This window comes from Biomphalaria glabrata, chromosome 9 (genome assembly GCF_947242115.1).
Source record: "Biomphalaria glabrata chromosome 9, xgBioGlab47.1, whole genome shotgun sequence".
In the NCBI taxonomy this organism is placed as follows: Eukaryota; Metazoa; Mollusca; class Gastropoda; family Planorbidae; genus Biomphalaria; species Biomphalaria glabrata.
Window position 1 is genome coordinate 35,292,883 of NC_074719.1, and position 16,267 is coordinate 35,309,149.

Consider the following 16,267-nt stretch of genomic DNA (forward strand, 5'->3'; position numbering starts at 1 on the left):
TTTCGAACCAAGAACCCCAGGTTCGAGATCTAAGCGCTCAAACACTCAACCAACACGCCTAGTAAACCAATGCTATAAATAAAATACCACTTTTATCGATCTCACTTTTCAATTAATGTAAAACCAATCTTCTTAGACTCATCTTCTCATCTCAAATGTCTGAAATTGTTTTTTGTTCACTGTTTACCTCTTCAAATTGAACACTCGCGGGATTTAAAAAAAAATTAAGTCTTACCGTATACTAAAGGATCCATGCATGAATTGGAGACAGCAAATATAAATAGAACGCGTTTGACTTTATCATTCAATGCCTTGGCAGATTCTCTGTAAACAAAATGAAAGAGAAGAGATCAATATTACGTTAAAGTAATATGTTAACAGGTATTGTCAATTTTCTTTCAAGTTTCTTCCTCATTAGGAGGCGCCGTTGCTGAGAGGTAAAGCCCTTGGGTCCCGGAATGTAATTCTAGTGAAGACTGGGGTTTCTAATTTCGGGATCTTTGGGCGCCTCTGACTCCACCCAGATCTATCTATGTGTACCTGACATGAGTCGAGGAAAGGTAAAGGTAGTTGTACCGGCCACACGACACCCTCGGTAACCTATACACCTATACTGTGGTGTCAACCGTGACACACGGTCAAGTTTTGGGTATCGGAGAGTTAGGGGACTTGGGGGGAGTGACGAGTGTGTAAACAAGAGAGAGAGAGAAAGGTCAACGAGTGAAGCAGGAGATCTGTACATAACGTTGCCGTGTATATATGTTTTGTTAAAATGTTCCACAATTAAAAGACACTTTAAACGTAAAAGGACTTGTTTCTTCACAACTGGTGACCACGACGAGGCACAAGTAAGTGGAAATGTCGATGTACAAAATATTTAGAGAAGCGGGCAAGGAAAATGGCCTGCAAGGCGAAGAACTTGAAAAGTTCATTACACTAAAAATAACACAGGAGGAAGAAAGGGAAGAAAGGAAATTTAATAGGGAAGAAGCCAAAAAGAAAGAAGAAGATAGTAGAAGGAAGGAAATCTTACAACTAGAAGAATCCAAAAAAAAAGAAGATAGTAGAAGGAAGGAAATCTTACAACTAGAACTAAAACTTAAAGAAAAGAGAGACAAAGAACAGCAAAATGAAAAGGAGGAACACTTTGACAAATACAAACAATTAGACAGAATGTCTCCATTTGACGAGAGCCAGAATGAGTGCATTGACTCATATCTACTGAGATTTAAGGATATAGCAACATCATGCAACCTCCCACAGACAGAATGGGCAAGAAGCCTCATGGGGCGCTTAAAAGGTAGAGCCATCAACATCTGTCTTCAAATGAGAGATGAAGAAAGAAAAGAGTACGTGGCCGTGAAGGAGGCGTTGCTGAGACAGTTTGGCTCCACAAGTTACGAATACAGAAGGAGATTGAAAGAGTCGACACCTCTGGCGAACGACGATCCACAAATATTCGTCATAAACATGTCGATATACTTCGATCGATGGGTAGACCTGTCAAAAGTGGATCACAAATATGAAACCCTCAGAGAACACATCATATCGGACGCTGTGATGGAAGCTTACAATAATAATGTGAAAACATACGTCACGGAGCGAGAGCCAAAGACCATCAGCAGCCTGATAGCACAACTAAGGCAGTATAAGGCCGCACACCCAAGGGAAGTGTTAGCTAGAGAGAACCCAACTGCGGCATCAGCTTTTATGGTGAACAACGCTGCAAGAATGCGGACTCCAAGCCCTTTATATAGAAGAGAGAACGCTGACAAGAGCCCAACATATAGATCTCGAAGAGAGAAAGATGATGGAATGAGCCCAACATATAGATCTCGTAGAGAAAAAGATGAAAAAAGGAGCCCGACCTATAGATATCGAAGAGACAAAGATGAAGAAAGGAGCCCAACATATACCAACAAGAATAGAGAATATCAAAGTAATCAGCAAAGAGTTCGTTTCCAATGTCAAATTTGTGGTAGAACAAACCACACAACAGAGACTTGCTTCTACAACCGACGCAATAAAGATTGGAACTAAAGACCCAGAGATCGAGCGTTTGCTGCCAAACACACTAATAAACTGCAGGTATACCCAGGCTTTGTGGGAGAACAAATGACCAACGTACTGTACGATACAGGTGCAACTGCAATTTTAGTCGCAAAAGAATACGTCAACCCACAAGAGTACACCGGAAGAAGACAAGACTGTGTTGGTTACACGGGTCAAGTAACTACACATCGTTCATCAGTGGTTGGCATGAGGCTTTAGTACTAGACAATAAGCCTGACAACATTGGCCTTATCATTGGCTGTATCAAAGGCTCTAAACCTTGCACAGTAGAAGAATTGAACAAGTGGAAAGAAAAATACACACAGAAATGTTCCATGGTTACTACAAGAGCTCAGAAGAAAGCAGAAGAAGTGCTAAATACAAACGATAAAATACAAGTTCCTTATAACAATGAAAATGAAAATACAGAAACAGAAAATAGCGATATGAGAAGCCATAATCAAGTGAACAACCCGAATGAAATCACCACAGAAAGTCAAGACCCACTACAGATTAAATCAGAAAAATTTGTCAGTGAACAGAAAAATGATCCAGATCTAATAAAACTCATAGAAAGTGAAGCTCCACCAAGACGAGGGTTAATCAAGATAGGCGAAGATGGTGTCTATGTGAGAGAAATTCATCTGAAAGCAGGCAAGACACAACAATTGCTTGTTCCAAAGAAGTACAGAGAAACAATTTTAAAGCTTGCACATGACACCCCATTTGCCGGACATATGGGAGTAAAGAGAACATTGAATAGAATCTTGAATGAATTTTTTTGGCCTAGAATTACGCAAGAAGTCAAGGCCTACATAAAATCCTGCCATATTTGCCAAATACATGGAGCAAAGGGAACATATATGCAAGCTCCAATACAAACAACAGACTTAAGTGAAATGCCATTTGAGAAGATAGCTGTAGATATTATTGGACCAATGCAAGTAATATCCGGAAAAGGCAATCGTTACATATTGACTGTTGTAGACATGTGCACACGGTTTCCAGAAGCAATACCATTGAAAAGAATGTCTTCCGAAGATGTCGGAGACGCACTTACAGCAATATTTGCAAGAACAGGTTACCCTCGCATAATACTGGGTGATCAAGGCACCCAGTTTTGCAAAACTCTGAATAATAAACAACAATTTGCTGCCCGTTTTCACCCCCAAGCAAATGGGTTGTGCGAACGCCTGAATTCAACGCTGAAAACAATGCTGAACAAAGTAGCACAGGACAACCCTACAGAATGGGACAAGCTGATCAACCCCATACTGTTCGCCTACAGAGAAGTAACACACACAACAACGGGCTTCTCACCATTCGAGATGCTCTATGGCCCACCTGTTAGGGGACCCATGTCACTATACAGAGACTTTCTAGTAAATAGGAACATAGAACATGACGTACTCACAGGATACGATCTTGTCATCAAAACAAGACAAAATATAATCAAAGCATGCGAAACTGTCCAAAAGCAAACAAATAGAGAAAAACCAGAACTGTTGAGAAAGCTAAATCAGGGTCGAAAGTTGAGAACACTACAAGTTGATGATAATGTCATGGTTCTGCTGCCTGACAAAAATAACCAGCTATTTATAAAATGGCAGGGCCCATTCCAAGTCACAAAGGTGATTTCGAAGGTTGACTACAGTATAAACATCAGAGGTCGAGACAAAGTATTTCACATCAATATGCTGAAGCTGTACATGCCCAGACCATTTACTCTTTCAACAAACGCTAAGCAAGACACGCAAGACAGTCAGAGAGTTATGATGATAGAAACAATAGAGGAAACAGAGGAATTACCATGTCCAGTTATTGAAAGCTGTGAAACTGTGAAAGATATAGACACATCACACCTCCAGTATCCAGTTAAGCAAGATATTGATAAACTGCTAGCTCTATGGGCGCCAATATTCACAGACAAACCGGGTAGAACAACTGCCATAAAACACACTATCCAACTGACTGATACGAAGCCCACAAAATCCAAACCATATCCAGTTTCCTTACACCATGAAGAGATACTGAAAAAGAAAATTGAAACGCTGCTAAAAATGGGAATAATTGATGCACCCACATCTCCATACTCAGCTCCAGCAGTCCTAGTGAAACAAAAGGAAACAACCGGAAAGATGCGTCTATGTGTAGACTACCGGAAACTAAACGCCATCACAGTGAAAGATACATACCCAATGCCTAACATAGAGAACATTATACCTAAACTTAGAGGTGCACAATATTTCACTACTCTTGACTTAGCCAGAGGTTACTGGCAAATTCAACTAGACAAAGATGCTAAGCCACTTACAGCATTCACTACTCCATTTGGTTGTTACCAATGGAATTACATGAGTTTCGGGCTTAGTAACGCACCTGCGACCTTCAACAGAATGATGGCAAAACTAATAGGGAAAAGACCTGATGTCATTTTCTATCTTGATGACATATCTGTCTTCCTCAACACATTAGAAGAACACGTTGCTGGTCTGCAACAAGTATTCCAGATACTACAAGACAACGGGCTTACAATAAAACCTAGTAAGGTTAAAATCGCCAGAACAGAGATTGAATTTCTAGGGCACAGAATACAGCAAAATACGATCAGACCACTACAAGACAATATAAGCAAGATACTCAACTTAAAATTACCTACAACAAAGGGACAAGTCCGAAGCATCTTAGGTTTATGTAATTACTATAGACGGTTCCTGGCAAATTTCACAAGTATTACACAACCTCTAATTGAACTGACAAAAAAAGGCATGCCAAACAAGATCACATGGAGCTCCAGACTACAGGAATGCCTGCAAAGCATTAAAAATGTCTTCTCAGACGACATAGTACTCCAGCTTCCAGACATCAGAAACCCTTTCTACTTGGCAACAGATGCATCCTCCACAGCAGTGGGAGGCACTTTAATGCAGAAGTGTGATGCAACGCATCAGAACAGAAATATTTCACGATAGAGCGTGAAGCTCTAGCTATTGTGTTCTGCATAACGAAACTATCCCGTTACTTGCTTGGGAAATCATTCATCTAACAGATCACGCCCCACTAGCTTATATCAACACAAATAAGCTAGCCAACCAGAGGATTACTAGATGGGCTTTAAAACTTCAAGACTTCAGCTTTACAGTTCAAGCTATTCCGGGACAAATCAACGTGATTGCTGACGTGTTGACAAGATGTGTCTAGGGACCGCTGGACTTAGGTTCATTCATTAATCAGCTTATGAGAAAATTAACAAATACCTTGTAAGATAACTTTAAAGTCTTTCTTGTCAAGATTGAATTAACAATACGCTCCAGAATTTTTTATTTTCATTCAGTAATGTTAAATTTGTAATACAATTGAGTTTTTATGTTTGTTGCATTGATTGTAGTCATAGATGATACATGTCCAGTTAGGAACTGGTATGAAAGAAACACATAGTAAACAATTCCCTTAAATTGGAAGATGTTTTGATGTAACATAAAGTATTAATTAATTGTGCATTTTTCACCTGACAATGTTGGTATTCAAAAGATTATTGTTACATAGAAAAAAAACTAAATGCGTGGATTTTTTTTTTGTATATAAGTTGTATAATATAACAGGAAAGCTTTCGGCGATAGTTCAATTCGAAATGTCCCTTGCAATAACATATTATTGAAGATTTATTTGTCGTCATAGGCATTATCAGTTCTCTCATAATAGAAAATGCCATTGTATTACATGTCATTGTTTTTTTATTGTTTTTTTCTTGTCGATGTAAAACATTATTAATGTACACCCAAACTATTGGGTTCATGAAATTTTGATACGATCAAAATTTTTCACTGCCCTGGGAGGACTGTTGTGACATGGTTACTGTGGGGTCAACCGTGACACACGGTCAAGTGTTGGGTATCGGAGAGTTAGGGGACTTGGGGGGAGTGACTAGTGTGTAAACAAGAGAGAGAGAGAAAGGTCAGCGAGTGAAGCAGGAGATCTGTACATAACGTTGCCGTGTATATATGTGTTTGTTAAAATGTTCCACAATTAAAAGACACTTTAAACGTAAAAGGACTTGTTTCTTCACAACTGGTGACAATGATAATAACTAGGATGAAGGTGAATAGTCGGTGCTGTTATTATCTTAAATATCTTCCACTTACTTAGCGATCCAGTGGTACAGAATGATGGCGAAATATGGAGTCCAGCACAAGATAAAAACGCCTACTGAAAAACAAAGGTGCATAAATCTTAGTAAAAACTTGTATTTTCCTTTTTAACTTTGTTGAATGAAATTAAAATGATGTAAATTGATTTGTAATAACACGTCGTTTGTACTACAAACCAAACTTTGTTTTTGTCGATAATAGACACGCATTTACTCACGCGACATTTGAACAATTTACACGAGAAATACTCTTGATAGTTTCATTTATATTTGTAAATCTTTTGACAAAGCTTATATAAACTCTGTCTGTCTGTCTGTCTGTCTGGTAAAAAGTTAAAACATGTTTTTTTTTCTCACATTTCCCATTCTCGAATCAAGTTAAATATGAAAAGGGCATAGGAAGTTTCTTAATTCACTGTTGAGGGGTTGAACGACTCTACGGCGCTTAAAAACAACTGTTGATAATCAACAAAATAATTAATTACCAGTAATTAATTGACCAACTGGTTAATTTTATTTTTTTTATTCCAGGACTGTCTTCTGCTATTAATATTTGTGTAAACTTTCAGCTTGTTACAAGAATGGGTGTAATAGATACATTAAACACACAAAGTACGAATCATGGATGGGAATAAATAAACATATCTGATTGTGAGACATACTTTATCGATGTACCGTTGATACTTTATCGATGGTTACTTTACCAATGTACTGTTGTTACTTTATCAATGGTTACTTTATCAATGTACCGTTGTTACTTTATCAATGGTTACTTTAACAAAGTACCGTTGTTACTTTATCAATGTACTGTATCAATGTACTGTTGTTACTTTATCAATGTTCTGTTGTTACTTATAAACACGAGGTTATAAAAAGGAAAGCATGAATTACCAATGCATGACGTCATTTTGAGAGTTCTCATCTTGGCGTTGGACAAGTAGCTGGCCGTCGACCACCTCACTTCCGGATAACTTGTGACAGACCCATGGGATATCAACTGTTTATGTGGAGGGAAGATACCTTGGAGATTTAAAAAAAAGTGCATAGTTCAATGACGTCATTTTTACTTTTTAAAAAGCCTCATTTTAAATTTCTAAAAGGATAATAATAATTGTACGAATTAGACATGGATTGTGTGTGTTTGTGTGTGTTTCTACAGTGAAGAAGTTAGCGATTGGTTGATGGCTATGCAGGGTCAATGGTGCAAGACAAGCGACGCTGTCGCAAGCTTCAAGGGTTCGCCAGACGACTCCAGAATGCCAGAGTGAAAAGGCGTGTTTTACATTGAATTCAAAATATCATTTTATATTATTACTCTCTACTACATTAATTCAGGGTGTTTCTTCTCTGGTTAAATCTGTTTATATTGTGATTACAATTATATATAGTATCGTTCACAAAGAAGTCATTCAAGTTATTTAAAGTTTTACAAGTTAAAATATAATACACCAACAGCGGTTTAGTTGTCTACCAGAAGTGTGGTGCTACCAGTCAAAGACCGTCATCGTACAGTAAGAAATAGCATCACCTAACCCAAACAAGGTGATACAACCTTACACAAATATACGAATCGTGTGGACCAATGACACATTCTTTTCCTACAGTATCTAATTATAATAATAATGATCTATTATTGGACTACTAGGTGAACTGGACGGATTCATCGCAAATCGTATTTGTTCATTGTTATGTTTTGAGTGCGACTCTAAAGAGGTCTTCAGCTATTACACTTTCCTATCGGCCTTCTTTCAAATACATGTATTTGTTCCAAGCTCCGGATTCTATCAAATGATCTTATATTTGGTTGGAAATTTTTTTGTGTGATTGTTCTCCCTAGAAGGACGCACGACAAAGCATCCTTTATTTTTAATTTTTCTTAATATTAAAATCCATTGATTTCCCAAATGACATTTTATTTGTTAGCGTGTTAGTATCGGGACTTTTTTGTTTTCATTCAATAATGACATTGGCCCAGAAAACTCCCAATTGTTTAGCCACCGGAGAATCCCGCTGTTGTGACGGAACCCATATTAGTCAACAAATCAGCCAATGAAAAGGAAACCGATCACGTCCACACGAGGGCATAGTTATTTTGGGCTAATAGTGGTTCAGTGGGGCTATTGTTATTAAAAGATAAAAGAAAAATACTTTAAAAAAATGAAAGCTTATATTAAGTTTGAATATGTCATACATTGTATATGTGGCACATATAGACATAAAAATCTGAGCGATTAGCCATATTTTTACCAATTATTTTACTTTAGCTTTTAGCTTTCTCAATGCGCTTTGATCCTATCACTTGTTGGGACCAGTTGGGAATGGGGTAGGGAAGAAATGGGTATTGTGGTGAATGCTTACATGATAATTTTTTAAATGTATAAAAAATGTTAAATGTTATTACTCAGGGTTCAAGAATCCTCAAGAGGTACAATACCACCCCATTTGTCATGTATGATTTCTTTCTCTTGTTCAAAATACCATACAAAATAATTAAATTATCAATCCTGGTTAAACATCAGTTTTGAAAATACTACCGCTTTCGCAGTGGCGTAGCTAGGGTGGGGAAGGAGGGGAGAATTTGAAAATCCCCTTGTGAGTGTGTTTTACATAAAAAATTAAATATTACTCAAAAAGCAGGGGACCCCCAAAGAGGTCAACCCCCCCCCTCCCCCGGTCCCCAAACCATGGAAAATTCCTAGCTACGTCCCTGCGCTTTCGAGGCTTTCTTAATGCTGGTCCTTATCGATTCAAGGGTATAAAAAATTAAAGTTCAGCAAAGTTTTGCGCATTATCTTCTTTGTCTAGATCTAAATGCTTATTATTGGAATATTGAAAAGTGTATTATTAAAATAACCTTTATTATTTGAGTGAATTTTTTCCCATTTGTCTTTCAAAGAAAAAAAAATGTTTTCAACGTTTCCGGTTTTCGTATGTCATTGATGAATTTGTCAGGCTAACATAGAAATATTATGTCGTAACAATTTAATATTCAAATATAATCGTATGTGAGAGATTCTTCCATTGTGCCCTGTTTGCGTCAGATGCACGCGTAATAACGACAGTTCATTTCCTCGCTACATAAGCAATATGGAATAACGCAGCTGTTCTCAACCTTTTAAGCTCGGCGACCCCTTTTTACAATCCCCCACTCTGCCGCGACCGCCCCCCTCCCCCGCACACACACACACAGAGGAATAGACAAAAACAATAAACTTTTTCATTGGTCTGTGGCGACCCCTGACGAGTCGTCAATCCCCAAGGAAAAACGTCTTGCATATTTTTACTACACCTCTATTTCAGTCAGAACTTCACAGAGGGGGCGGGAACTTGGACGCTGATCTCAAAAACGGCTCAAACATTTTTTTCTGGAATTTTAAAAGCTGAGAGAAGAATCCCTAGCTCAATTTTTGTTTCAACTTTGAAGTGATAAAATGAATAAATTTAAATTTAACTACAGATCTAGATGTAGGATTCTATGTCTAGATCCAATATCGGTTTTAAAAGGACTAGTTTCATAAATTAATGTTCAGCAAATTTTTGCCCATCGTTTTCTAAGATCTAAATGCTTATTATTAAAATATTACAAAGTCTACTAGATCTACACATTCGCTAAACCAGGATTCTTTCTCGGGGAGAAGGGGGTAGGGGCGGGGTAAAAAAATGTTGCATGGTTTTTTAATCTAACATTCATTAATTTAAAAAAAAACAAGCAAGGTTATAAAGACAGTTTGTGTGGAAACACAAACTCAAAATTGGCCCCCGAAGTGGTCCACCCAGGCAGGTAAAAAGGCAGGTTTCAATATTTTTAGAAAGAATATCAGAATGAAATTCCATCAAAGGCAAAAGATAGAGAAGAATGGAGAAAGAAAGTTGACAGATCTTGTGTGATCCCCAAAGGTCCAGCTGACCAAGGGATAGGTGAAAGTGAATGTGAAGTTAGATGTGCACCTGGCCTGTCTTATAATGAGTATCTGATTGATCTAATTGTTTTGTAAATGGTCAATCTCTTATTCAAAGATTCAAGAAAAAAAATCTTTTAGTTTTGTGTTCCATGGTGTTCAGTGCATTTTGCAGTTCACGCGATAATATGAAAAACTACTTATTAATTGTTTTTTTTTTAAATTATGTCCAACTTATTTGCATAGTAAATAGATTTTTTCTCTTATTAAAAAAAAGTTAACATTTTTTGTGTAAATGTAGTATTTAATATCACAGAACTTACATAACTTAGCAATCTAATTGTAAAAAAAAATATTTTTTGATCAAAAATCTAAAACCTTTTGCATAAATGTAATGAAAATATGGTAGGATCGCATCTACCTTACTAAAAACCTTCACGTGTTTGTTACTATTAATAGTGAATAGTTGTAAAAATGGTGTATTTTTATAAAAAAAACAACAAACCTACTTGCATAATTGATTTTAAAAAGTTAGATATTTCGCTTTCAGAAAAGAAAAAAGTAGCCGTTGCATCAGAACTTTGAATGATCTAAAGTATCATGATGTCCGATTTTCATTTTCTCTTCTAGTTTTTGAGATCTAAACATGACAGACGGACAGACAAGCCACACAAAACTAATAGCGTCGTTGCCCCTTTCTTTCTCCATGTTTCTCTGTCATTTACATTTGATATAAATCCTTCTGCCTTTTTACCTGCCTGGGTGGTTCACTTTAGAGATTTGTCTCCTTGTAGAAATACCTTAATAACATGTCATCTTCCGTAACTTGGTTTTTCCTTCGCGACGGGTTTCAAGAACTGCTCTAATAATTTTTTCTAGAAATTTAACAGTTGAAGTATATATCTGAAAAAAAGAATTACTAGCATCGTTGACCTCACGGGTAAAACTCTAGATTTTCAGTTATAATTTTTCTAAGCTGTGGTGTACCGATAACCACTATGGACTAACTATAATAATAATACCGATGACTGAGTTGTTTGTTAAATTTGAAGCTTATTTCAGTTTATTGATAGATTATCGAAGTTTTGCTTATATTTTTATGTAAATTTAATACAGATTACATCCGGATTCTAGATCTAGAAGTAGATCTATATCTATATCTAGACTAGATCTTAAGAAATCTAGATCAGAAGTCTAGATGTAGGTAGAGCCTAGTTCTAGATGTCTATTTAATGGAAGTACCGACAAATAAGTATTTAATGACACAGTGAAGCTCTGACTCAGTTTTGTTGGCACATCGAGCTGCTAGTTCAACGACACAAGTTTAATACCGGGCTTGAGCACAATTCTCTCGATTCATTATTTCTTTTATCTTAAGCTGTATGAGACAGAGAGGAATGGAGAAAGACGGTCAACAAATCGTGCATGGTGCCCCAACGGTCCAACAGAATAAGGGATAGGTAAAGGTTAAAAAAGTTGTATAATAAAGTTTTTTTTCTTTGGTTTTTTTTTGTTATTCTTGTCTCAAGTTTGAATATATAATTTGTGTTACTTTTATTTTCTCACAAACCTCCCCACCTTCTTTCTTTGTTTTTTTCCAAGTCCCAAATAAACTTTTGCCATGACAATACACAACGTCCATTTATTTCTGCTACCACTTTAAATTGATGTGACCTTGATCGGATCAGCCGATCGATGTTAAGCCAGCCGATACTCTCACCAAAACAAGCCTTGTTAAGATTGAAATCCGTGTCTAAAAATTCAGCTCATAAAAAAACGACAGTCTCCAACAAGCCAAAGCCCAATGGTGACACAGTTCTAGCCAGATGGCCTGTCATATCTGATCAAGTTACTCAATTCGATGCAGGAGACCTATCTCGAGCGTCAGATAATCGATTCGATCGCCGCCTGTACAATGTTCAGGAAATAACCCAACAACACAATGTTAAAGGGTGCCTTGACTTTGAACGACTCGGCAACAAAAATAAATAATAATAAAAATAAATAATGAAACAATCAAGGGGCACGAGGGCTGAGTGGTTAAGCGCTTAGCTTCCGAACATGGGGTTCTGGGTTCGAATCTCGACGAAGACTGGGATTTTGAATTTCGGGATTTTTAGGGTGTTCATGAGTCCACCTAATGGGTACCTGACTTAAGTTGAGGAAAGATAAAGGCGTTTGGTCGTTGTACTGGCCACATGACACCTTCATTAACCATTGGCCATAGAAGTAGATGACCTTAACATCATCTGACCCATAGATCGCAAGATCTTAAAGGAAACTATACTTTACTAATTAGATCATTTTTAAATTGATTATTGTTGTCCGTCTAACCGTCCGTCCCGTTAACATCTCGTAAACGAGAAAAGATATTGAAAATCCGACATCACAATATTTTAGACCATTCAAAGTTCTGATGCAATGGCTACTTTTTCTTTTCTGAAGGCGAAAAATTTAATGTTAAAATCAACTATGCAAGCAGTTTTTTTCATAAAAATACTCTAGTTTTACAAATATTTACTATTAATAAAAAAACAAACACTGGAGGCTATTTAGTAAGGGAGATGACTATTTGATTTTTCTATACCAATGAATCATAATCATCATCATCAAACTCCATTTGAGTAAGGGCTTGAGAGGCTTAAATCCTCTCTTGCTAAAGTCCTGGACAGAAACCCTTCTGTCTTTCGTAGTGCATACACGTCACCATACAGGTCGAGAATTTCTGGTTTCCCAGACCTGTCGAGGCGGAGATCAGCAAGTCTGGGGCAGTCAAAAAGAATATGAGGCACGGTTTCCTCTTCTTCCCTGCAGCGGGGCACCGTGAATCGAAATTTGGCCATAGTCGTGAGAAATATGAGCCAACTGGACAGTAGCCTCTCCTGCACTGTGCTATAATAGCTTTCTCAGGCCTGGACAGCCTCCACCACGGGGAAGTGCGATCAGGGCGCCTCCACTGTCTTTTTGGGACTTGTCCCAGCACTCAAACCACCTTTCAATTTCTGTTTTTTGTATTATAGCCAGGGCATGATAAAAACTTACAGCCTGTTCAGTGGGTAGAATTTGCCCTCCCTGGTGGGCCAAGGAGTCTGCAATAGTGTTGCCAGTCACACCTATGTGACTCGGTACTAACTGCATTATTACCAATGAATAATTGTACAAAGTTTCAAAGTGATCCGAGAATAGTTGTGGGAGAAATAACTTGTAGCCCTACGGACTTTTGACCAGAAAGACAGAAAGAGTTGATAAAAGCTTTCTAAAAATGTGACTAATTAATAAACCCAAGTTGTTTTTTTCATTGATATATCTTGATTTGAAAAGCTTGATAAATCTCTCATGTTATGTCTTACAATATGACCTAACTAGCCTAAGGAAGGCATATATTTAAATTTGAAATACAGCGAAAGTTTCTACGAATTTTAAAAATGTACAATACAATAATGTTTTGTAAAAGTATGTGGGGGGCACCTAATCTGGAGATTTTTTTAAATAATCAGTCAGTAATAGAGGCTTCTATCATTTATTCCAATGTACCATAACAATAAACTGAAATACAAAGTAACGGAGTTATTTGAGACAGGGCCGGTCATAACGATTGCAGAACCTTATTCGAAATTGATTGCGCGTGGCCCAGTCTGGCTAGGGATAAACATGATGTCGAAATAAGATTTTATATTAGAAAATACATTCATCTTTGCGATACATTTTTATTAAAAAGAAGATGACAATGTTTTGTTTTTTTTCGTTTATTTTTCAGGAGATGTTAATAATTTCAGTTATAATGTCTTAATTTAATAATTTAAACCAAGAATAAGCGTGTGGCCTATGAAAGTGCGAGGTCCACTGCATAGGCAGTGGCATAGCTAGTAATTTGTCATCATTTGAGGGCCTGGGAGGGGGTTGACCTCTTTTGGGGTCCCAGCATTTTGGCGTAATATTTAATATTTAATGTTAAAAACACTCATTTGGGAGCCCCCCTCAAGTGATGACCTGTGGGATTTTCATATTCTCCCTCCCCCACCCTAGCTACGCCTCTGCGTATAGGTGGCAGTGGGCTAAGACCTGCCTTGATTTGAGAACACTTCATCCAGAAAAGGACTTGTTACCCGATACTGTTGAAACCTTTCCGACATCAATGCAAAGAAAGCACTAAGCATGAAATTTTGGGTTAGTGTTTGGGTTAGGCCTCACCTATGACATTCACGCAGGGCCTTGCGTACTTCTAAGGCCGACGCTGACTATGAATTTAACTTATATTGCGCTACTAATGATTATAACGCAAGGATTAAGATGTTGCCAGAAATCAACACCGTTTAATCTTCCAGAAACCTTGCGTGCATGATTCTCTGATCATGTGATATAAGTTTGAATACATTAGAACCCCTTCCTAACTGCCACCACAGACAACGGTTAGTTTACAATATCTTCAAGTTCACATAAAGCTTATATTAAATCATTCCGTCTGTCTGTCTGTCCGTGTGTCTGTCTGACAGGATTCTCTTTACACTTTTTTCTCTCACGCCTATTCTTGAATCAAATTTAAACTTCGCTCAATTATTAATGAAACAACGAATGAATCAATAAAAAAAATAACAAATTAGTTAATTAAATTGAGATAATTATTTTTCTTATACATGGAAAAGGGAAAAATAAAAAATGCAGTATTGAGAGAAACGGCAGCAATTGAGCGGTTCTTTCTCTTTTATAATTGACAATATTTATGCCCATTTACTGTCTTCTTACTTCTAAGTATAGGCACCGATAATCCTGTAATGTATTATAACAAAAGAAAAATGAAGAAACTTTCATGATCTCAAAGATTAAACTTAAACATCTATTTTTGTTTTCAACATTGGAGAGCTCTCACAAAGGCCGGGTGACAGACATTTTAGGTCCAGAGAAAGCCCTTATAGAGGACAGGCTCAGAGGACGTAAAAATACCTTGAATAAACCCCAGTTGCGGACAACGGCTTTGTCAGCATTGGATGTGAACAAATATGTAGGTCGCAACTTGGTTTGGGTGGGCATGTGAAGCAATACACTCATCCTTATCATCGGAATAGAAGACAATGCCATTATTTTTAAACAGTGTTTATATTTGACCTAATGCAACAAGAAAACTGTTTCAACATTTCGGGGCTGTCGATGATTTTAGCTGTCGGAAAAGCTTCCTTACATTGGTGGATTGTTTTCATAGGGGGCAGGGGGGAAGCTTTTAGGCAATTCAAATAAACAAATCGATTATTAGATTTAAAAGTCCATTGTTTTGTTTAGAGGTAAAGTTCATTCCGCCAAGAGAAGTCGCTTACAGTACACATTTGTTTCATGTCTCTACCGTGCATCGTTTCTTTAATAGCACTTTTCAGAAGTTCTCTTTCAAAACTAGGTTAAGATAAATTTTGAAGTAGCGAACCACAGAGGAGACCTTATTGGGGGGGGGGTAGCCCCCCCCCCCTCTCTTGCCCCCGTGATAACAGAAATGATTATTTTCTAGTTTGTTGATTTTTCCATGCAAAATGTTTCTGAGACTTTAGTGACATTGATTCACCATCCCCTATCCTTTAGTCTGTAAGGACCGTTGGGGCACCACATACGATCTGTCAACCATCTTTCTGCATTCCTCTCTGTCTTTTGCGTTGGATAGAATTTCATTTACTGGCTGGCCTGTCCATTCTTTGAAATTGTCTTCCCATCGCCTTCTCTGTCTTCCTCTTCTTTTTCTTCCTGGTACTGTTCCCTCAAGGAAGGTCTTTGCCAACCCTAAGGACATTGTGATGTGGTCATAGAGTTTGAATTTTTGTTTGTTGACAGTTGTTAGCAGGCCATCGAGGGTTCAATTGTTGATTAAAGTGAGACCATTCGTTATAAAAGTCCTCAACACTGACCAGTAACGTCACAACATGTGGGCAGTTTAGACCAATAGCTCCTTGCCACGTTGTACAGACCTGTGACGTGGCATCGAGCAATTAATTTAAACTGTCAAAGGTTGTGAGTTGCAGGACAGTGTCCAGGCCTTCTAGAACGATGGGTCTCAATTAAAGGCCGTTAAATCAATATTAGAGGGACTGCAGGCAAAATCTTTTAAGCTCAATTTTACATGTAGGAAGGATCATTACAATGTATTACGTAATGTAGTCGAATAGTAAAGTACCGTCGTATGGTACTATGT

The 16,267-nt window shown here is 37.5% G+C and overlaps 1 protein-coding gene across 1 annotated transcript in view; it reads right to left on the reverse strand.

Annotated features, from left to right (window-relative positions):
• Positions 1-224: 224 nt before the first annotated feature.
• LOC106061358 (adipokinetic hormone/corazonin-related peptide receptor variant I-like) overlaps positions 225-16,267 on the reverse strand; it is a 96,912-nt gene continuing 80,869 nt past the window's right edge. The window contains exons 6-8 of the mRNA XM_056042618.1: positions 7,091-7,219; positions 6,195-6,258; positions 225-324 (exon numbers count right to left, since the gene is read on the reverse strand). Coding sequence (XP_055898593.1) covers positions 225-324; positions 6,195-6,258; positions 7,091-7,219 — 293 coding nt within the window. The remainder of the gene's footprint in view (positions 325-6,194; positions 6,259-7,090; positions 7,220-16,267) is intronic.